We start from the raw sequence: 23,732 nt of genomic DNA, 5'->3' as shown, positions 1-23,732 counted from the left end.
CGGGAAAAAGCCGTGCGCGCGGACGGCTAGAACGCGGTGATGTGAGGGCCAAGGCGGAGCTTGAGTGAGAGCATGTGACCGCAACGGCGGGATTTCATTTGGCGCTAACCCGATGACGTGAGTGTCAGGGCGGGAGTTTCTGTGAGGGAGGGAAACGCAGGAAAACAAAAGCCATAATAAATACCACTAATGTGTTTAATATCGAATATATAGTGAATAAATAAACACAGGCGTATGACGTTTTCCGCTTTTTAACACATAATTTTAAACATTCGCGCATTATAGTTCAAAATAATACTAATAATGCTAATAATTATAAACATATCGCCTCTAAATAGACACAAAATGGCAGCATAAATAAATAAATAAATAAATATATACATATGACAAAGAAATTAATACAATTCATTTCGAATAAAAACAGGTTATCGCCTATGATTTCTAAATATATAAATAAATATTAAATAGATGCAGAAGGAGGGCGGAGCTAAAGATCAGACACACATGCGTGTTTTAACACGATATATTAACATCATCACACTGCATCCACACACCGAATGAGCACTTAAAATTAATACATTTTAAAGAAGAAGAGTCTTCTTTTTAATAGACAACTTTGGAATTATTGAACAAGTATTTTTCATATTTTCGCGTTTGTTGTTGTCCTATCGTCGAGTAGAGAGTGGAAATAGTGAAAATCACACGAGAGAGCGTGTGTGAGTGTGTGTATAAGTGAGTGTGTGTGTTCTCTCTTCACTTCAGTGTTTGTGTGTGTGTTGATGTGATATTATGGCGGTGAATCTGGATAAAGACGCGTTTTACCGCCGCATCAAGCGACTCTACGGCAACTGGAAGGTACAGAGAGCTCAACGTCTATCATAAACATCACTAACCCATCATATCGATCATATTCACTCATAATTATTCATTTATGATGTGTTTAATCGCGTATGTGATGCTGAAAATCCTCTCTCACACTCGTACACACACACGTTCTCAGGCCTCATTTCCATATAACTGTTATATAAACACACTCAACCGACTCCATTTGTATCTGACAGTCTGTAGTGTGGTTTATTTTATTATTTTTCGTAACGGAACGCTGAAGTTCGCGGTTATTTCACACCGTTTATTTGTGATTAGCGTAGCGGCTAATGTGTTAGCCTGTTAGCATACAATGTTTTCACGCCATTTCCGCTCGGCTTTTATTCGCGTTTATGAAGTAGATGTAACATAAACCAGCCTTTGTGTTTCGTTTGTGTTTTAGTAAATGTTTATCACATAAAAGTTTTATGTGGATGCAAAACTTTTGTCTGATGTAGCATGTAGCTGTGAGCTAGCTCATATTGAGACATGCTGCAGGTGGGAAAGAGATGATCATTATTATTATTAGTTATTTATTGTTTACAACGATCAATGAAAGACTAAATCATGTCAGAAGAGCAATCTGAATACTCTTTCTTTTCCATCAGCACTGATATTTTTGGATATGGAAGTTTTGCAGTTAGTTATTTTGTAATGTATACTATTTACTTTTTATTGTATAGAAAAATTTCCTTATACCAAAAGCTGACAATTATTGTGGAATTGTGAAGATAACTGTATATAGTAGTAAAAACCGTTGTAGAAAAGTGTTTGAATGGCTTCTCATAACTCTTGATGATATAATTCTGCACCATAATCCCGTTTCTCCATCACAGAAAGGTGAAGATGAGTTCGGGAAGGTGGACGCCATTGTGGTGTCTGTTGGAGTCGATGAGGAGATCGTCTACGCCAAATCTACAGCGCTTCAGGTGCAATGAAACACCGTATTTATGCAGTAATGATACCGTAGTTACACCCTCACAGCGCAGTAATCGTGTTTCTGTTTTCTCTCCGGCAGACGTGGCTGTTTGGTTACGAGCTCACCGACACTATAATGGTGTTTTGTGAGACTAAGATCATTTTTCTGGCCAGTAAGAAGAAAGTGGAGTTCCTGAAGCAGGTGGCCGTAACCAAAGGCAACGAGAACGCAAACGGGATTCCTCCGATCACGCTGCTCGTCCGGGAAAAGGTGTGACACGATATTGGCAGGGTTGTCAGGTTTTCACAACAAAACCCACGCAATTACTACTCAAAACAAGACCAATCACATTTCATGGGGGGTCCCCCAGTAAAAACCACACTCTGAGGGGTGAAGTCTGCATTTCTGGCGGGGTTCCCCTGGTAAAATTTGCATTCCAGGGGCTAAATATCATGTTATTTGGGCTCACTTCAACCCGCAGACATGAAAAACAACCCGCAGCAACAGTGTTAAAGTAGCCCAGTTCTGTGGGAAAACCGCAGACTTGGCCTTACTGGATATTGGACAAAACTGACATCATGATATAAAAAAAAATACATGGGTTTTCACCAGATGACGTGAATAGCTGTATTTGGAAAGAATGAATCATTCTAGAGTTGTTTTACTATATAAAATAATAATAATAATAATAATTATAATATACTATATTATTAAATTTTATAAAAAAAAAAAAAAAGCAAATTATATAATAAAAAAATTAACCTGAAAAATTACTTTTTACTTCATAGGCCACATTCCCACTGTTTTTAACCAATTCAGTAAGACTATAAAATTATTTTATTGTGATATTAGAATAAAAATATAAGAATTGCATTGTAATAACACTATTGTAAAATAAAAAAAAAGAGTAATAAAAAATGTTATTGTAAAATTATAATGGGTTTTGACAATTTTCACGATTCGATTTCTATTCACATGCTTTCGATTCGATTTTGGATGTATTATATCAGTTACAGTACATGGCAAATTTTCTAGAGGAAAAAAAATATCTAGAGGAAAAAACTAATGCTGTGAACTACACATGGGAGTCAGTTGGTACTACTTTACTATAATATTGAAGGTTAAATAACTTATTTATATACAAACACTTAAGTACACTCAATGTTTTTATAATAAATAAACTTTAGAATTACATAATCATATTTTTACTCCAATTTGTTTTTTTGTTTTAAATATAAACATTTAAATCGTGGCTGTCATAACTGATTTATTCAAACATGCATTAAATATCGAAGACCATTAAAAATGATAATGAATATGTAACGGTGCATGTATTTATCAGAATGCTGCTCTCTATAGTTCATTTTTCTAGCTGACTAATGAGTTTATGGTCACTGAATATGTTTTTCTGAGGTAAATGTTACGTTATGTGACATTGTTTACAAGCCTTTCCGAGGTTGAAACACTGATTGAGCTATTACACGAGACATGATACCGATTTCGGTAAGATGTACTGTATATTTTAACATGCCTTCAGATGTTTATTTCGCGCTGTAACTGGTATTAAAGCGGAGGAGAGGATGTTCACATGCGCTCCGTGCTGCCGCTTCTCTTTAACTGAGGCGCTTCAGCGATCTGTCACGCCACATTAAACAGCACCAAAACAGTATTTATTTCTTGAATCTCATAATAAGATGGACGTCATTTGAAAGCTCAGAAACCGGTAGCGCATCGATTCAGTTAAATCACAGTCTGCACATAAGCCATAATAATGATATCAGTATTATTTCAACATTTCATGCCGCCCAATTTGAACACGTCATATGTTACAAACGACCGTATTTGTCTTGATGGATACAAAGCGTTTCAGATCAATGGTTTAAAACGGTAACGTGTCTTAAATCTGCTTGTGTGACAGAACGAGAGCAACCAGGTGAACTTTGAGAAGATGATCGAAGCCATTCGTGGAAGTAAAGACGGCAAGACGGTCGGCGTGTTCATCAAGGACAAATTCCCCGGAGAATACATGAAGAACTGGAGCGACATGATCACGGCTGAGGGCTTGGAGAAGGTCAGATCCGGTTACACCTCCAGCTTTTTCTTTTAAATCACACATACATTTTTTTTTTTTTAATCTGTGTTTTAATATTATTTACATACTATTATTTAATTTATATTTTCAGTTTCAATTTTAGTTTGTTTTTTTTGTAACCGTTACATGATATACTAAAGCATTGAGGTCATCGTCATGCCGTTGTTGTGATTACTATGAAATAATTAATGCCGAATGCTCTTCCGCTGGCGCGTCAGGTGGACATCAGCACAGTGGTGGCGTATACGATGGCCGTAAAGGAGGACGGAGAGCTGGCGCTCATGAAGAAGGCGGCCGCCATCACCAGTGACGTCTTCACCAAGTTCTTCAAGGAGAGAGTGATGGAGATTGTGGACGCAGACGAGGTTTGTTCACGCGCAACACACTTTATCCTGCGTATAACGCAGAGGATGGGAAACTTCTCATCTGTCAAAGTCAAAAAGCTACAAATTTGTCTTTGAATCTGTCTGTCTCTGTTTGGATGTTGATCAGAAAGTGAAGCACAGTCGTTTGGCCGAGTCTGTCGAGAAGGCCATCGAGGACAGGAAGTATCTGGGCGGCGTCGACCCCTCCACCGTGGAGATGTGCTACCCACCCATCATCCAGAGTGGCGGCAACTACAGCCTCAAATTCAGCGTCGTCAGGTGAGATGGTGAAATCCTCCGGAGCTCATTCTTCTGAAATGACACTAGCTTAGACGCTAAATGTCTGTGACTGTCTCTCTCAGCGATAAGAATCACATGCACTTCGGAGCGATAACGTGCGCGATGGGGATCCGGTACAAGTCCTACTGCTCGAACCTGGTTCGCACGCTCATGGTCGACCCGCCGCAGGAAATGCAGGACAATTACAACTTCCTGTTGCAGGTGGAGGAGGAGCTTCTCAAAGAGCTGAAGCATGGTGAGTGTTTCTCTGAGCCAGAGAATAAAAAATTAATGTTTTTGGTCACACTTTAGGTTAGTCCAATTCTCGCTAACTATGACTTTTGTTAATTTTGGCAGCACTAAAAAGATATTTTGAAGAGTGTTTGTAACCAAGCTGTTTTGGTCTGTAAATATATACACTAGTCAACATTTGAAGTGGATCAAAACCTTTCAAAGTTGTCCTAAAACCTTCTTCTTAGGACAACTTAGTTCTTAGGACAAATTTGATTAACTTTTTTAATCCACTTTAAATGTTGACTGCTATATTTGCATCTGAATTGGCATTTAAATATATTTAAATGCATAATCATGGCCGTTTAAGCCTAAAAGTTTGTGTAATAAATTCTGTTGAATCAAATAAAATATTTATTTCCTTCTAAAGTCTATTTAATGCTTTTATCATTTAACACAATGACTTTAAATCTTTTGAGGTTAATTTCTCAGCCAAATTTGATAAGCAATTAATTCATGATTAATTAAATTAGTTAAACAGCTCATCATGTAATTAGATTAAAATTTAATCGCTTGACGGCACTTAAATACATTACATGCTTTCTGTTTGAACTAAGATGCATGTTTATAGTGTTTGTGATTTTTCTGAATCTTTTGTTTATACTCAGTCTTCAGGCGTTGTGTGTGTTGAGGAACAGTGTGATAATCTGTTTCTGTCCATCAGGTGTGAAGCTCTGTGACGCCTACAACATCGTCCTGGAGTTCGTCAAGAAAGAGAAACCAGACCTGGTCAGCAAGCTCACGAAAAACCTCGGGTTTGTGTCTGAAACCCTCGGGATGTGTTGTCTGTTTGTTGGCACTGTAAATGATCAATACGAAGCGTGTGAAATGAGCCGCGATCACAGGTGTGTGACGTGTGTGTGTGCTGCAGGTTCGCCATGGGGATTGAGTTCAGAGAAGGATCGCTCGTGCTGAACGCAAAAAATCAGTTCAAACTAAAGAGAGGTGAGTGTGTGTGAAATACTTGATCGTTTCAGATTGATCTGTATTGTACAGTATTTTGTATTGTCATTAAAATATTAACAGAAGTATTTTGTTCCTGTAATTAAATTTTATTTAGCATTTTTAAAAGATTCATGATGCTGTTTGACAAGTGTATTTGTGTGTAAAGTTCAATGTATGTTTTTGTTTGTGTATCAAGAAAATCGAATAGCTTCTGATAAAAATTCTGATTGTTTTTTTTTTTTTAATTTATTTTTTATCTTCATTCATTCAACTTTTTTCCAGACTCAAGCTCCATTAGAAAATAAACAATAACAAATAATACAAAATACAATAAAAAAAAAAAAAAAAAAAACACTTAAGAGACAGTTACACCAATATTTTCTCATAGGTGACTGGTAGTACACAACACTTTGCCTAGGGTTTGACAACAGCATCAGAATAGCATTCTGTGAACAATCCAGCCGACAAATACATTTATACATAAAATTTCTCATTAAACCATAAAATATTTTACTCTTGACGTACAAAATAGATCACTTGCACTGCTCCACAACAGAATCCTCATACAGTCATCGTAGGCAACCTGAAGCTTACTTTTTAAACTTAACCCACAACGGAGCTGTATAAAAAGAAGTACAATATGCTCTAAAAAGGTTTATCTTAACCTGATCTGAACACATAAAATTCTCAACATATTAGCTTGGGCGTATAACATAAACTACCTGTTCATATACTCATCACACATTTCATCATTAATGATACAGTTGGTCAGAAAAATAAAGTTATTATATGGTCATATTGAGGGAGAAAATATATTTCCCACTCAATATGACCATAAAATAACTTTACATACATATGAAGAGTTTGGTTCCAAAACGCTATAAATCCATTTTGATTAATTTGAGTAAAAAGGTGTTTTCTTTACCAAGAAAGCAGCGAGATGAAAACCACTATTTTCTGTTTCAAACTTTCACATAGCATCTTTTGGTTATAAAAACATAAATTCAAATCTACATTTTGATTTTCAAAGGTTTATTATAAAAATGGCTTTTTTTTTTTCTTTTTTTTTCCAAATGCAGTTAATCCATCAATATAAAAGTTATTTTTCATATTGAAAATACACAACAAAGTAAGTTGATTCACATATGCGACAGCCTCTGAGCTTTGTCAATACTAATCTTATATACAGGCATTTTACTAAAAATACATTCAGCCGTCGCTCCTAAAATGAATTCAACGAGTCATCTTGTTAATGTTATAAATTAATTATGTCTCTGTTTGTCATTACCGATTAAAGAGTATCTGGCACCACCGCACGGTTAAAATAAACACATTTACAGAGTACATTGGTATTAAAAACGGCTTTTAAAAACTGTTCATGATTCAGTTTTGGGGACCGTGACAGAAGTTTGATGCTGTCGTGGAACAAGCAACAGCCGGCATTTTTCCTCCTCCCGACTCGAGTGCCTCATCTTCTTAATTTCCTCACCTAAATGACTACATTTCGATGACTTACGTTTCTTCCCCACCGCAGAAACCACCACAGGTTCATCAATGCCGTCAAAATTATTCATTTTTCTGTTTTTGTTGATCACAAAGAACAAAGCAGATAAGGAAAACTAGGATGCCGGGTGTATTCAGAGCGCCGCCATTACTGTTTACAGTGCGTGGAATGGTGCGCTGTGATTGGTTGAGCGGATATATCACATTCTGCAGAGAAGGCAGACTGGAGAGTGTCACGTTTTGGAAAGAAGGAGAGAAAACATGACGGAATAACACGACGGAAATCGCATTTTGCACAAAATTAATAACTGACTTTTTCTATACCGACCAGATACAATACTGATTTTGGCAGAAACTCAATTAATTAAAAAAAAAAAAAAAAAAAAAAAAAAAAGGCGTTTATCATGTTTTGGAACCAAACTTTTCATACATATATATATATATATATATATATATATATATATATATATATATATATATATATATATATATATATATATATATATATATATATATATATATATAACACATTTTTGATGGATTGTGCAAACCTGGAGCAATTAATGAATAAATGGGGACACATAATTAACTAGATGGGATGAATGAATCAACTGATTTATCAATTCCATCCAATTACTGATTTCCATACTAATATTTATGGCTGTCTAAATTCATTCATCTTTGAAGCCCTTAAAACTTCTCTTTTGTTGACAACAGCCTGTTTATAAGTGTTTCTCATTGCAAATTTAAAATGCAACACACGGCAGCCATCTTTAAAAAAACATGTTATAAACCAAACTCTAGGGCTTTTCACACTACACTTTACCCCGGGTTATCGTCGTTCTAAACACCGCTTTTAACCCGCGGTAAAGGAACGTTTCACACTTGTAATTTAGAAGTGGGGTTAGCACCGCTTTTTACCTGGGGTTATGAAACCCTGCTCCGGAGCATTGCGGTGTCAAACTTGTACAGTGTGAAATGAAGCGGTGTTAGAATGTTACAGCCAGACGCTTAGCTACAGACAACCAATCACATACTCATATTTCAGTCACGGAAACGCTGCGCATGGTATATAAACGGTAAATTCAGTGTTTGAGAGGAAAAATGTCAAATGCTGACAGAAAATGTGACAATTTGAGTGAAGGGGAGACAGTTTCGTTTTTACCTTTTTATAGTCCATTATGTCCATTCTGTAAACTTGATAGTACAGTCGGCAATAGGAGGATGCTCAATGCTAGAGCTAGCCTATGTTAACAGGTCGCGCGCTGCGTTTATCCAATCAATGACACTGACACCGCAAATAAGAATGTTAAACCTGGGTTTAGAAATGTATAATGTGAAACGTCAGCTTATGAATTCCCAGGATCAATTGTTAACCCCGGGTAAATTATGAGCAGTGTGAAACATAAAGCATGATAACCCAGGATTCTGTTTACCAGAGGTTTACAACGACCCAGGGTTAACTATTTCAAGTGTGAAAAGCCCTTCTGAAACACAATCGTGAGCTGCACGGGTGTAGAAGAACAGTGTTGTGCTTCACTCTGAAACACTCATGTTTGTTCATGCTGATAATCAGTCTGAGCTATATCGTGATTCCAGCTTTATTTGGATTAATCGTGTGGTTACTGATGCTTGTGTGTTTGTGAAGGGATGGTTTTCAGTATCAGTCTGGGACTTGCTGATTTGATCAACAAAGAGGGAAAGAAAGACGAGCAGAAAAAATACGCCCTTTTCGTTGGAGACACCATACAGATCAATGAGGTGGGTTATGCTCTTTACCTTCTTAATATTTCATGGGCTAGAAAGTGCCCGTTGTGAGTGAATCTCTATTAAATGCTTTTCAATGATCCAGCGATCCCGGCTGTCTGACCGTTCTGTTCTTCATGTGTCTGTCTGCAGGAGGATCAAGCCACCATCCTCACCCCCGTGAAAAAGAAGATAAAAAACGTCGGCATTTTCCTCAAGGTAATGTCAGTCCGTCTCCTGCATGTTTGTTTCAGTTTGAGAACTCGCTGATCCAACAATTTCTTGATCACGGTGCTTTATTTGAAATGTTTCATGCCATATTCAAAGTTGCAACTTTGTATGGAAACCGCTGGAACGGTCTGAAAAAATTATTATTGGAAGGAACTTGTCGCTTTGTGCCTGCTAAACAGTTTTCTGTGTTCATTTCTAGAATGATGATGAAGATGACGAGGAGGAAGAGGACAATAATGCAGATGATCTGCTGGGGAAAGGAGCTCGTGGCGCTGCCCTGCTGGCAGACAGAACCAGGGTATTTACTGCCTTTATTTGTTAATCATCACATAATCATCTGTTTTGTACGTACGCTCACATTCGCTGTCATCTGATTGGTCAGAATGAGATGACAGCTGAGGAGAAGAGGCGGGCCCACCAGAAAGAACTGGCCAATCAGGTGAACGAGGAGGCCAAGCGTCGTCTGACGGAGCAGAAAGGCGGACAGCAGATCCAGAAGTAAGGGGACGAGCGCATTTACAGCACACGCGTTTTGTGCTAGTTTGATGTAAATGCAAGAATTTCAAAATTTATTTGATATAAATCCTGTGGTAGGAAAAAGATGCTTCTACCCTTTTTGACCAAGTTGTGTATGAGGTGTCAATACTAGATTGACTCATGGTCATTTATTGAAGGGTGAAAAAGCACCAAAATGTCACTATTGTCGCACTAACTTGTCTGTTTTTGGTCTTTCATGAGATGATTTTTATCATGACAAACTTTGAAGGACTTATTTTGTGAGATGGAACCAGAAAAACTTGAATTTTATAAAAATGTTTGTATTATATTATGTTGAATCTGTATGTTAAGCGATTTGATGTAAACACTCTTCTCTCGTAATGTTACTTTCAGAGCCAGAAAGTCAAATGTGTCATATAAGAATGTATCCCAGATGCCCCGGGAGAAGGATATCAGAGATATGAAGATCTTTATCGATAAGAAGTACGAGACGGTCATCATGCCTGTGTTTGGCATCGCTACACCTTTTCACATCGCCACCATCAAGGTAACCGCACCTCGCCGCCCTCATTGTTCGAGATCTGAAATCTGGAGCCAGATTCATCAAACATTCTCAAGAATAAAATGTTTTTCTTAAGATGATATATTAAACAACAATATTAAAGAAATATTTGGAAACTTGCATTGTTACGAAAAATTTTTTCTCGGTCTGGCCCGTGTTTTGACCTAATCTGAGTTTCTCGTGTGTGTGTGTGTGTGTGTGTGTGTGTGTGCAGAACATCAGTATGTCTGTGGAAGGAGACTACACCTATTTGAGGATAAACTTCTTCGTGCCAGGCAGCTCGCTGGGGCGTCACGAGGGCAACATCTTCCCAAACCCAGAAGCCACGTTTGTCAAAGAGATGTAAGAGACTACATGATGTTGAAATCCATCGTTGGGCCTGATTCATGAAACACGAGCCGAACAAATGTGTATAAATTGCTTGTAAAACTTTTTAAATGATTTGTTGCATGCCGTTCAGTGCAAAAATTGATAGGCTTTTTTGGCCTTTTTTTCTGGCCACATTCAAGAAACTAATTGTAATTTCTCGGAAAAGACCGTTTCACGAATGTTGGTCACACATGATTTCCAAATGCTATTTTCCTGTTCCGGGGGGGAAAAAAATGCCAAACAAGCTCAATGTATTCAAACAGTGTTTCTAAACAGCTGTTCAACCCAGTTAACCAATCTTATTTGACCAGCAGTTTTATAAATTCATTTTATCCTATCCAGATTTTTGGTGTTAATAAACACCAAAACCGAAAGTACAAGGGGGGAAAAGGAAAAAAAAAAAGCGCTTCTGGATTCTTCTGCGTTTCACTTTTGTGTCTGTTTTTGAGTGCCACCAAGTGCTTGAAGTACTTAAATTTGACTTTTTGAAATTTAAGTCCTGGAAAACCCTTGAAAACAGCTATATCTATGAAAAGATATTTGAAAACTGCTTGAATTATTAAAAGACATTAAATATGAAATTAGTTTTTTAGTGATATTGCTCATATATTTCCAAGTATGTGATACAGCTTTCATTCTTCAGGTCAATCATATATTCATAGGGGGAAAAATCAGTTTGAATGAGGAAAGCGATCTCTTTGTTAATAGTATCCATCCGTTCAGTGGTTAAGGGGATTTCCCATGACTGGAACAGCGCTGGTCAATGGATTCATCTCTATGAAGTGAAGCGTCATATTGTTCAAATGTTCGTTTTGGTCTGAACAGACACATTAACACAGTGATTTTTCGTGATGAACATTCGTGTTCATTTTTAAAACCATTCATGTTGTCGCATTGGACTAAATCTTGCTGACTTTTCTTACACAGGGCTATAATTTTATTCTGTAATTTGTGTACTTTTTGTACTAATTAAAAGAAAAGAAGTTGTCAAAAAGATTAAATCCAATATTTGGTGATAATGAGAGATTTACAAACATTTTTGACCTTAACCTAATTTGATGTTCCAGAATTTTTAAGCATGACTTTTTGAACAACATTTAAGTTGCACTCTAACACGGTCCTTTTTCCTCTCAGTACATACCGCGCGTCTAACCTCAAATCCCCCGGCGATCACTCCGTTCCCTCCACCAACCTGCAGAACGCCTTCCGCATCATCAAGGAGGTGCAGAAGCGCTACAAGACGCGTGAGGCAGAGGAGAAGGAGAAGGAGGGGATCGTTAAACAGGACTCGCTCGTCATCAACCTCAACCGCAGTAACCCCAAACTCAAAGACCTTTACATTCGGCCCAACATCGCTCAGAAGAGGATGCAGGGCTCGTTGGAGGCGCACACCAACGGTGAGAGAGGATTAGTCCATTAATATGGGGTTTTTAATGACTGATGATGCTGATATTTGGGTGTATTAGAGCTGCACGATATATCGAAACAATATCGGTATGGCTTGGTGTGATTGTCAAATCGCCAACTGCCAAGTTTCTCTCAAAATCCTAAAGCATTCAGCGTTTAAAAAGATGATTCACACTCTTTAGGGGTAAAAAAAAAAAAAAAAAACTTTCCAGTTTAAATTATTTGCACTTCCCCAAAAAAATCTCCCCACTCATTCTAGAATGATTCATTCTTTCCAAATACAGCTATTCAAGTCATTTTGATGAGCATTCCTTTTTCTCCATATCGCAGTATATTACAGAAGAAAATAAATATTGTGATGTCAATTTTTCTTCAATATCGTGCATCCCTAGTTTGTATATTTGAGCAGGAAGTATTAAAATGTAATCAATCAATTGCAATAATTGTTTCCTAACAAGCTACTCATTCAACCTTTATCAAATAAAACTCATTAATCACAAACGACTGACTGTCTTCACATCTACAGGTTTCCGTTTCACGTCAGTACGCGGAGATAAAGTTGACATCCTGTACAATAACATCAAACACGCCATATTCCAGCCCTGCGACGGGGAAATGATCATTGTGCTGCATTTCCATCTGAAGGTGTGTGACGCAGTGTCATTTAGTATCAAAAAAGTCAGAAATGATGCATTACAATTAGCAACTACAAAAAGTTAAGTTAGGTATTTTATTTCAAATGGTTTTTATTTTTCATGTAACAGTTTTTTATCTCTTTAGTTTTTTACTTTTAGTTTTAATTAGCGATTAACCCTGGTGCAACGGGCTCCATTCTGAACGCATTTTCTGTTTCTCTCAATACATTGACTGAATTTAACGAAGTTTTCTGACTGTCGTAGAATGCCATCATGTTCGGTAAGAAGCGTCACACGGACGTGCAGTTCTACACAGAGGTGGGCGAGATCACAACAGACTTGGGCAAACACCAGCACATGCACGATCGCGACGACCTCTACGCCGAACAGATGGAACGAGAAATGCGACACAAACTTAAATCCGCCTTCAAGAACTTCATCGAGAAGGTCGAGTCCCTCACCAAGGAAGAGCTGGAGTTTGAGGTTCCTTTCAGAGATCTCGGGTAAGTGGGAAAAATTTAAATAAAGTAGGTGCAGATTGAAAAGTGTTTCTTTGGGGGGTTAACACAAAAGTGGGGTTTTTTGGGTTAAAGCAAAAGTGTTTCTTTGGGGGGTTAACACAAGCAGTTTTTTTTTTTTTTTGGGGTTAACGAAAAAGTGTTCCTTTTAAGGGGTTAACGCAAAAGTGTTTCTTTGGGGGGTTAACACAAAAGTGGGGTTTTTTTGGGTTAAAGCAAAAGCAGGTTGTTTTGGGCTAACGCAAAAGTGTTCCTTTGGGGGGTTAACGCAAAAGTGTTTCTTGTGTTTTTGGGGGGGGGGTGGTTGGGTTAATGCAAAATCGGGTTTTTGGGTTAACGCAAAAGTAGGTTTTTTTGGTTTTTGGGGTTAACGCAAAAGCATTTTTTGGGGTAATGCAAAAGTGTTTTTTGGGGGGTTAACAAGTTTTTTTGGGGGGGGTTAACAAAAGTGTTTCTTTGGGGGGGGGTTATGTAAAAGTGGGTTTTTTGGGGTTAATGCAAAAGTGTTTTTTTGGGGGGGGGGTTAACATAAAAGTGTTTTTGGGGGGTTAACGCAAACTCAAATTTTCTTTGAAAAGTTTTGCAAACAATGCACAGTTTATCAGGGTAACGCAAAAGTTGCAGAAGTTTGTGCAAACTAACCAAATTTTGTTAAATTTTTGTAAACCAATTTTTGGGTAAAACACGGGAACACAAAACTTGCAAAGAGAATGCAAACGTCAGCAAGTGAAAGCAGTGTTTATCAGTAAGTGACGAAAGTCTATAAAATGAGGTTTGTGCAAAAAGCCCTTCTATGGCAATGGTTTGGTTTGTGTTTTGCTCTAATATTGGATCAAGGTTAAGAACAAATTCATGTGCGTACACATGAAGTAGGTATAAAGTTTTCATGAGATGTTCTCCTGTACATATAAATATAACTAATCTATGTAATTATTAGTGAATGATACCCAGTGGCTTTGTCCCAAATTTCTAAGCAGTTATTGCGCCATCATGTGACATCATTCGCGTGATTGTTTCAGGTTCCAGGGCGCCCCCTACAGGAGCACCTGCTTGCTGCAGCCCACGTCTAGCTCCCTCTGCAACGTCACGGAGTGGGTGAGTGTCTCGCCACACAACTGATACAGTCACAATCACCCGTTCTTACGAGTCGACTCTCTCTCACAGCCTCCTTTCGTGGTGACGCTCGACGAGGTGGAGTTGGTTCATTTTGAGCGAGTCCAGTTCCACCTGAAGAACTTCGACGTGGTCATCGTTTATAAAGACTACAACAAGAAAGTCACCATGATCAACGCCGTGCCTGTCAACTCTCTGGATCCGATCAAAGAGTGGCTCAAGTAAGCTCCTGTTGAGATTTCTGCTAGTAATCGACTGATATATCGCCAAGGCTGTATATGTAAAATGAATTACAATTGATGCAATTAAATTTATTTACTATCTTTAAATATATTGGCTAATATATATAATATATCATCAAAAAAAAATCTTTATCGGTCGCTGGCTAATGTTAACAGGATTAGTGAATGTGTCTGTGTGCAGCTCGTGTGATATCAAGTACACCGAGGGCGTCCAGTCTCTGAACTGGACCAAGATCATGAAGACTATAGTGGATGACCCCGAGGGCTTCTTCGATCAGGGCGGCTGGTCCTTCCTCGATCCTGAGAGTGAGGTGAGACGTCTTGCTGTGAGCAACTTGACCTGGGCGTCTTATTTTAGTGCTTTAGTATCATTGAGACACTTTAACATAACCGCCAGTTTCAACACACTGCTGACTAACTCAATCAGGCCCCACCCCTTTATTCTGCATATGAATTATTTAAATGAGGAATATTGTGATGTTCGTTCCCGGAAGAAAACTCAAGACTACAATAGAGGCGTTTTGGGGAGTTCAGGAACAGTGACACTGATATAGAGAATAACTCCCGCTGGAGGGTCTTTGGAAACATTTTTCATGCTCAAACAGCAACATTACACACTAAAGAAAGATGAACATGGAAAAAAGCAGAATAGGCCCTCTTTAAATACTCACCCTTTATTAACGGTGGTGGTGTTTCTGTCCGTGTGTCTCAGGGAAGCGGAGCAGAGGAGGACTCCGAGTCTGAGATGGAGGACGAGACCTTTAACCCCTCGGCTGATGAGGAGGAGGAGGAAGAGGAGGACAGTGATGAAGATTACTCGTCAGAGACGGAGGACTCAGGTAATGGTAAGGATCAGTTCAGTTTTGCATTCACACTACCAGCGACACGCAGCGACAGCGTCACAATCCCATTCATTTCAATATTGAGCTGGCGATTTCCGGCGACACGAGCAACAGTGACACAGGTGGGTCCAGCAATGCGACAAAGTTGAGATGTTTAGCTTAATGCAAATGAAGAGCCACTTTTGGGAGCGAATAAAGTCAGTGGTAGTGTGAACGCAGCTTTTGTCACGTCACCTCATGTTGGAGGCACCAAACATTGTGGAAAACCTGTTAAAATTGTCATTTTTCTCAGGCTTGGAAATATGAAGTTGTTGTGTAAGCGAGTACTGTTTTGTTTTGCCAAGTAGAGTTCTTTTTGGTTGAGCAGAAATGACACACTTCTATAGAGAAGAATTGAAATATATTTCCATGAATACATTTGTTTTTTTTAATGGAAAGAAACCGAAGAAAAGGCTGTTTTCCTTTTCTTTTATTTTTTATTTAAATAGAGTGAGTGATTCAATGAATTTGTCTTTGGTACTGAAGCTTCTTTGAGTGTCAGGTGACGTTTCTTCAGCACCTTGAACGATTGAAACTCTCATCTGTGCATCATGAGGACTGATTGTCGTTACTCATTTAAATGATTTTAACACAGTATTTGATATGGGAAACACGAATTGATTAGTTCGTCGCAGTGGCCGTGATCACAGTCCTGATTGGTTGTCTGAGTGATTGTGCGTCTGATGTGTGGTTGTTGATCTCAGATTACAGCGCGTCTCTAGGCAGCGAGGAGGAGAGCGGAAAAGACTGGGATGAACTGGAGGAGGAAGCCAGGAAAGGTAAGTTCAGTTCATTCATTTACTGTTTCCCCTCCAGAATGATGTCACTTCCTGGAGGATTTCTTAGATATTAGTATGTTATGGAAAGACGGCACAGGTGAATTTTTTTTGTTTTATTTTTATTGTTTTTGATAACATTAAATGTATTTTGCTTTATTTTTAATATATTTATAATTTATTTTTAATATTTATTTTTTAGATGAATCTATATTTGGCTTATTTGACGTAAAGATAATTTGTTATATTTAAAAAAAAAATTATGATGGCTTATTTGAAGATTATTTAATTTTTTAGATGAATATATTGTCCATTTTAGCTTATTTGAAGTAAATACTAATGTATTAAGTATTTATTCAATTAATTTTAAGATTATTATAATAGTAGCATTTCCCTATTTCAGAGGAGTTTGGAAAACTCATTTTAAGCCTTTAAAGATATGTTGTAACTGAAATGTACAGACTCTTGACAGTCTTTTGATTCTGTCCATCAGCTGATCGAGAGAGTCACTATGAGGACGCAGAAGAGACTACAAACAGGAAGAGGAAAGGCCGTTCGTCAGCTCCGCCACCCAGCAGCAAGAAGAAGAGGCGACATTAGATACACACCCACACACTCATTCACTCACACACACACACACACACTGCCAAACAAGTTTCCCACAGTCCTCTTTTACTGCCCCCTCCACACATACACACACTGTGTTTGATGTAAATAGCGTCGGCCAGCGCTGATGTGTGCTGTAGGATAGTGGTTTTCATATCAGCTGATGGACGGACCCCTCGTTCCCTTTGGATTTTCCTGCGTTGGCATCCCTCTGGTGTGTGTGTGTGTGTGCGTGAGCGCTTTTCTGAAGCAGTAGATGTGACGTAGTGTTGGTGTTTTACGAGCATTACGTAACACTCATTCTTACGGCTCATCTCTCTTTCTCCCACCAGTCCTGTTCATTTCTGAATAGACACGTGGCGTTCATGGCTTTTACGTTAGTACAAAATGATTCACTTTGTGCTTTTTCTGTTTTTTCTAATACGAGGGGACACAAACACACACATTGTAAACATTTTTTTTTTTTTTTTTTTCCCTTTAATACTCTTTGCTCATTCTGGATTGGTAGTCTTGTATTGTTCAATCAAATATTGTTTTTGTTTTGTTTTTTCTTTCTTTTTTTAAATAAAAGTTAAGTGAAATTTAAAAAAAAACAAAAAAAAAACTTGTTTGTTTCTCATTTAAAGCTTATTTTTGGATCAAGGATTTTCTTTTCATGTCAAGTGGTTTATTGCAATGGTTCTCAGCTGGTTTGCTCATGGTCAATAAGCCGCGACTCACATTTTTAGGAATTTAAACAAAGCAAATTTATTTCTCAAAAAAGGTTGACACACACAAGTACCGTCCCACTTTACTTAACATGCACACAAATTGTAAGAATTTTCACTAACACTGATGAAAAAACATAAGGTAAGGCTATTAAATAGCAGTCCCAAACTAGTTTTTGTTAAAACAAAAGTATGAGCCAGCACACATCAAAAAACACAACATAAAGTGGTATTTTGGGTTAAGGTTAGAATCTACTTGCACTGGTAAATACACAATACTAGCAAATTTAAAACCTATGATGAATAGAATTAACACCAAAAATGCATGCAGATTCCTCCCAGCTCACACACGACGTACCAGTTAGGTAATTTATTAGCACGTTTTGGTAATTTCATGACTTGCTAATCAACAACATAACTGCAACATCACATGCCCATAGTTTAATTTGCACTTTTTAGAGACCTTTTATAGCCCCAGCTCTTTTTAGCGCTCCGCTCATTGTGTTCTCTCTTCTGGTGTGTATTTCCACAGCATGAAGGAAATGTCTTACGGATTTAAAAATGAACCGCTCATTTTAAAATCTTCCCTGTCTACTGACATTTATGACATCGGCTTCAAACATTACAGTGCTCATAATAACTTTTGTTAACTCTACAAAAAGTAAATCCACTTCACCAGCTCATTACTCTTCGACAGCGATGCCATAGAAATATACAGAGCCACCGCAAAAACAGAAGTTCACATACAAAATTCTAAATATGGCTGTGCACTTGTTTCTCTGCTGAAAGGTCTTGATGAAATGATATCGTCTTTGGTGATCTACAGCTTGCGCATCCACATTTGTGAGCACAGCAGAAGTTGTGTGCTGTGAGCACAGTATAAAATCAGACAGGACAGGAAAGTTTGTTTTTCCTGTAAAAGACTTAATTTCGTAACAAGTTACAAAAATAACGTTAGAATAATGGCACTGACGTATTAGCCTGACATCTCATCTGACCACAAAAACTGAATTAGGACTATGTGTTTTTCAACTTTAATTGAAATACTGTAGCATTTTGCTGCTAGTAGGAACCAGGCAAGTTTTTTGCTTGTTCTGAGACTTTATTAAAAAACTGCAGGGTTACTGTTTTGACTGCAACCCATGCCGTACATAAAATATAGCTCGCTGCTCTCGCTCCCAAACTCACTATGAACTCTACCCCCTGATCCTGCTGAACTCCTTCTGCAACTGCCTTGCATACTCTGGTCTAGCTGGTACAGCCGGTGTGTCTGGGGGCTTCCCGAACAACAACTCTGGGGGGTCCGATGCTCACGTCCCATCATGTGCAAAGCAGGGGTGCACAGTCTGGAGTCCTGTACCGCAGATCTGTGGGCCATGAGAATGAAAGGGAGGTGAGTGTCCCAGTCTCGCTGATGGTCAGCTGTAAAGATGGCTAGCTGTCTGGCCAAGGTCCTATTAAATCTTTCAACAAGGCCATGGCTTTGGGGGTGCAGGGGTGTTGTGCATGTTTTCTCCATGCCAAGCCATTCACACGGGGCTGCAAACAGCTTGGACCTCTACCATACTGAACCTGCTGAACATCCCCTCCATCTCTGCTTCCTGGTTCGGTATCGTGCATGCCTCAGGCCACTTTGTAAAATAGTCCATAGCAGTGAGAACAAACTGGTTACCTCTCAGTGATTGGGAAGGGGCCCATGATGTCCACAGCTACTCTTTTCATTGGTGCTCCTACAGCCTACTGTTGAAGTTTGGCATGGGACTGATCAAAAGGGCCCTTACAGACTGCACAGGCATCACATCTGCTGCAGAAATTCTCCCCGTCCCTTCTGTGCTTGTCCCAGTAGAACCCCTGGCAAAGGAGGGTAGAGCGTTTTGGACACCCTGAAATGGCCGGACCCCATGACAAGCTGTCAACACTATTACCGCTCGCTGTCTGTCCTCCCAGGTGATGGGCTCGTTCCATGCCCGCTGGAGCACTCCACTCAGATGCTGTGTTGAATTTGTACCACAGTCCCTTTGTGACCAACGAGCACCCTGCAATGTCACCCCAATCGTGGTCTACTCTGTGCCTCCAGCCAACGTAGCACATGCCTCAGATCCTCATCCTGCTCCTGCTGCAACTTCCACTCTGGTGTGTTAACCACCCTCAGTTTCCCACATGAAGTCTGTCTCGTTCTCCTGACACAGTTCCCTCTCCTGCGTCTCTCTCTTTTCACAGTGACTGCAGCCCTCAGCAGCACAGGGGCGATGTGACAAAGCATCGCCGTTGGTGTGGTTAGACCCGGGTCTATGAACTACTGTGAAGTTGTATGACTGGAGTTCTTACAGCCATCGGGCCACTTGAGCTTCAGGCTCCTTGAAGGACATCAACCATTGGAGCGCAGCATTGTCTGTCCTTATTGTGAATGGTGTGGCACACAGGTAATATTTGAAGTGCCTCACTGCCATTACTACCACAAGGAGCTCACATCTAGCACCTCTCAGACTTGTTAAAGACCCTACTAAAGTACGCTACTACATAAAAAAAAAATAAACACGCCCCTTGTCCTTAGCCAGGGTTGGGGTATGGGCCCGGGTCAGCATGGATCTGCTTGCCGGGTCATGTGTCCACAAGCACTTACCTTTTCCCCTCGCGACTTCTTCCCTCGTTTTTTTTCACTTTCGCCCACACACTGTAGTCCATCTCGGTGGCGAATACTCAAATCTTGTGTTGAAGTCTGTCTCTCTGAAGCCAAATGTAGTGTTTCGCTACTAGTAGCAACCAGGTGGGTTCTTTCTCGTTCTGAGACTTTATTAAAGGACTACAGAAAGAAATATCACTCTCAAACTTACTGACCTCTCACTTCCAACTCCGAACTCTCTAGCCCCCTGACCCCGCTGAACCCCCCGCCCCTTAAAGTGAACATGGGACTAACAGCTAGAACCAATTCTTATTAAATTAACAATGCTGAACATAATCACATTAACTAGTGCATTCAAGGATTTGCAATGACATTACAATATAATCTACTTTTCAGATCGTCAGTCAATAGATGGCAGTTTATTGGCTAGGCGAGTTCGAATTCTGTTCTCTAAGTGTTCCATCAGAAAATGATACGCTTCTTTTGTTTGAATCCTTAAACAGGCTTTCACATGGAAACTTCTTATCTGGGAGCGTCTGTTTGCCAGTGTGTGTGTATATAGTGGTATAATGGCATCAACTGTATAAATTGACCATGATTTCCTACACATCTGTACTGAAATACTGTATGTGACTGTGATGCATATGTCACAGAGCAGACGATGGTCATTACACGCTCTCTCAACAGTCAAATCCAAATTCAAACAAGCTTGGTTTGCATGACTCTGGTACAGTATTGCCACAGCAATGGCCATTTACAAAAATACAATAATTCGGGTTTGATCACATTCATCAGTTATTATGATGATGATTTGGTCAGACTAGTTCTTGGCCTCCTGATTTGTTCATCATGTGTTTTGTACATTTAAACACACCTATGGTTGGTTTGATATGCTTTGTAATGATTTTTTCTTCCGTAATTTATTGAAGACAGACTGAATGTTTTGGTGCTTTTATGAACTACTTTTGTTCTAGTTTCCATTTTAGCAAGGTCTTCTTGTGTACTAAACATCTGTAGTTCATCCCCAAGCTTCTTTTATAAACTGAATATTGTGCACATTAAGCGTCTCCAGAAAGCAGAGTGTCGAGTCCAGCAAGATTTCATTGGAAAAGGCTGCAGGTCTTTGATGTAAATGAGCTGGATGTGAAGGCCTGAAGCAGGGGGACCTGCAGACGCTGACCGGCTCTGGCTTTACCGCATTTACATGTATTCATTTAGCAGAGGGTTTAGCCAAAGCAACTTACAAATCAGGAAAAACACAAGTAATTAGTTTTGGAGTCAACAAATATGAAGAATGTACTTATACTTTTTGTTTTGTTTGACTTTTAGACAAGGGCTGCATTTCTCAAAAGCATCATAAGCCTAAGTAGATCATAGGTCTCTATGATAGCTCATGATGCTTTTGAGAAATGCAGCCCAGGACAATGCCAAAGTAGTATAAATGCAGAACAATACAGAGAAAAGGAAGTGGTTGTTTTGTCTGTCTGTCTATCTATCTGATTTATTTATTTATGTTTATATTTAACTTTTTATTATTTAGTTAAATGTTTAATTGTTGATTTTTCTTATTTTTTATTTTTATTTAATTTTTTATTTATATCTGCTATTAGTAATGTAATTGAGTAATGAACGGACTTGAGATCAGGATTTCCTTTTATATTTTTAATTGATTTTGTTTTAATACTATTTTTTTATTTTAATGTATTATATTTATGTATTGTGTTTTTATTTACTTTATTTTTTTATTTGCATCTGTCTGGCATTAGTGAAGATGTAGTTGATTAATGGACTGACTGAGATGATCAGGAGTTTCTGTCTTCCGTGCAAGTTCAGCTGAAGGTGGCGTGTGTTTATTCAGGTCAGAAGGACATGCTGAGATACGAGCTGAGGAGGTGTGGTTGAGGATGAGAGGATAGATAGAGCTGCATGTTGTGTGTGTCGCAGTGAGCTTGTGTGAAACCATAAAAGAAACGGGCTACGCACAGAACCCTGAGGCACACCGATGGTAAGAATTCATCTGTACTTGTACTTCCAGAAGAGTTTTTGACTTTCTGATCTCTGAAGTGAAGTAGCCTTTGATAAGTAATGTGCATTGACCTATAATCAATCTAAACTGAAGACTCAGATGGGGTTGAGTTGGCAGTAATTGCAGTGATTGATGTGTGTGTTTGGTGTATAATATGAATTTGCTGACATGCAAATCTCTGAATTTTAATATCTTTTGCAAAGTACGTAAAATGACAAAGAGTCAGGGTAATGCCATTCACCTACTCAATACTTTGAGGAAAAAGGTCTTTTTTTTTTTTTCCTTTTTTTTATTACTTAATAGAAATATTTAACAAAGACAGTTTGATCGCTCTGTAAAGCACTGGTGTTTTAAGCAGTAATTTGATTTCTTTTTAATATGTTTAGTTTTGTTTTGTTGTAGGTTGTTCATGATGAAGAATGTTTTGCTCTTTGTGCACCAGGCGGGTTAGTTCATTTTTCAATTATTTGATAAACTTTTAAACAGGGATGATATAATAGAGGCACCTGTCAACCATTGACAAATTTCAGTTAACCTAAACATAGTATTTTATACACACAACTGCCATTTAAATACATTTTTGTATCTTCCCTCTTCAGCACTGTATGTGGCGTTCTCACAGACTCGCATGTTTTACTTTGTTCCTGAGAGTATGAGCTGGTCTGATGCACAGATGTACTGCAGACAGCATTACACTGATCTCACCACCATTGATGACCACATGGATCTCTCTGAGCTGTTGCGATCTGTACACCAAGATTATAAAGGATATGTGTGGATCGGACTCCATCGGAAGGACGCAAATGCTCCCTGGATCTGGTCTGATCAGAGCAAATCCACGTTCATGCCATGGGCTCCAATGCAGCCGAACAATTGGGAGGGCACCCAGTATTGTGTTGTAGTGGTTGATGGTGCTCTTAATGATCAGGACTGTAAAAATAAATTGCCTTCTGTCTGCTACACTGGTGAGTATTAACACACATTTTTCACTGCTTTATTAAAGTACATCACTGACATTAAACTACTGTTATGCTGGAATAGAGAAGGAATTTGGACACGCGATTATGGTCCTAAACATCGGATTTGAATTTGTGTGTTCGAAGCTGACATTCTGAGACTTATCATGTATATCATCACAGATTAAACTTGATTTTGTCAACTCATTTGCAGTAAAATACTGTCCAGTCTTCTGGTGCAAAAGCACATGTTTAGAAAAAAAAAAATTATTTGCAATGTCATTTATTTATTGTATTTCTATTGAATTTTGTTGTTGTCTGGCATTGATATGATGGACTAATAGATGATTTTATGTATTTATATGTATGTATTGTATCTTTGTTTTATTTTCATGTTTGTTGTATTTACTTTTTTACAAATTTTCATTTTAATTGTATTATTGCAAAAAAAAAAAAAAAAAAAATTAGTAAATAGCATGACTGACAGTTATTTCACTAGATTGCTTTGATAGAAAAACAGAAACCACTCCTGAAACACATTCTGTTATTCTTTATTACTTTGAGCACTTGATCACTGT

At 38.5% G+C, this 23,732-nt stretch overlaps 1 protein-coding gene across 2 annotated transcripts; it reads left to right on the top strand.

The window, feature by feature from the left end:
- The first annotated feature begins 490 nt into the window (after positions 1 to 490).
- Positions 491 to 17,423, top strand: supt16h (SPT16 homolog, facilitates chromatin remodeling subunit). 2 transcript variants are annotated; one of them, XM_051901219.1, is made up of 24 exons: positions 491 to 855; positions 1,701 to 1,793; positions 1,883 to 2,053; positions 3,702 to 3,854; positions 4,094 to 4,240; positions 4,368 to 4,519; positions 4,603 to 4,775; positions 5,475 to 5,565; positions 5,682 to 5,755; positions 8,907 to 9,019; positions 9,158 to 9,223; positions 9,435 to 9,533; positions 9,618 to 9,733; positions 10,127 to 10,280; positions 10,510 to 10,637; positions 11,799 to 12,061; positions 12,598 to 12,716; positions 12,971 to 13,209; positions 14,244 to 14,319; positions 14,389 to 14,558; positions 14,761 to 14,890; positions 15,292 to 15,418; positions 16,165 to 16,239; positions 16,730 to 17,423. In XM_051901219.1, exons 1-24 carry the CDS (start codon positions 790 to 792, stop codon positions 16,834 to 16,836), a joined length of 3,102 nt encoding a protein of 1,033 aa, XP_051757179.1. In that variant the 5' UTR covers positions 491 to 789; the 3' UTR covers positions 16,837 to 17,423. The 2 variants fall into 2 exon arrangements, with proteins under 2 accessions (XP_051757179.1, XP_051757178.1); XM_051901218.1 differs by having other exon boundaries at positions 493 to 855; positions 15,292 to 15,424.
- The last annotated feature ends 6,309 nt before the right edge of the window (positions 17,424 to 23,732 follow it).

This window comes from Ctenopharyngodon idella, chromosome 7, assembly GCF_019924925.1.
Source record: "Ctenopharyngodon idella isolate HZGC_01 chromosome 7, HZGC01, whole genome shotgun sequence".
Taxonomy (NCBI): domain Eukaryota; kingdom Metazoa; phylum Chordata; class Actinopteri; order Cypriniformes; family Xenocyprididae; genus Ctenopharyngodon; species Ctenopharyngodon idella.
This window is presented reverse-complemented; position numbering and strand designations above follow the sequence as displayed.

Bases quoted from the DNA above. Each gene is read 5' to 3' on its own strand.
- supt16h (XM_051901218.1), top strand. From the start codon at position 790: ATGGCGGTGAATCTGGATAAAGACGCGTTTTACCGCCGCATCAAGCGA. The intron at 4,241-4,367 runs GTTTGTTCACGC...GATGTTGATCAG, and splicing joins AGATTGTGGACGCAGACGAG to AAAGTGAAGCACAGTCGTTT. The intron at 10,281-10,509 runs GTAACCGCACCT...GTGTGTGTGCAG, and splicing joins TTCACATCGCCACCATCAAG to AACATCAGTATGTCTGTGGA.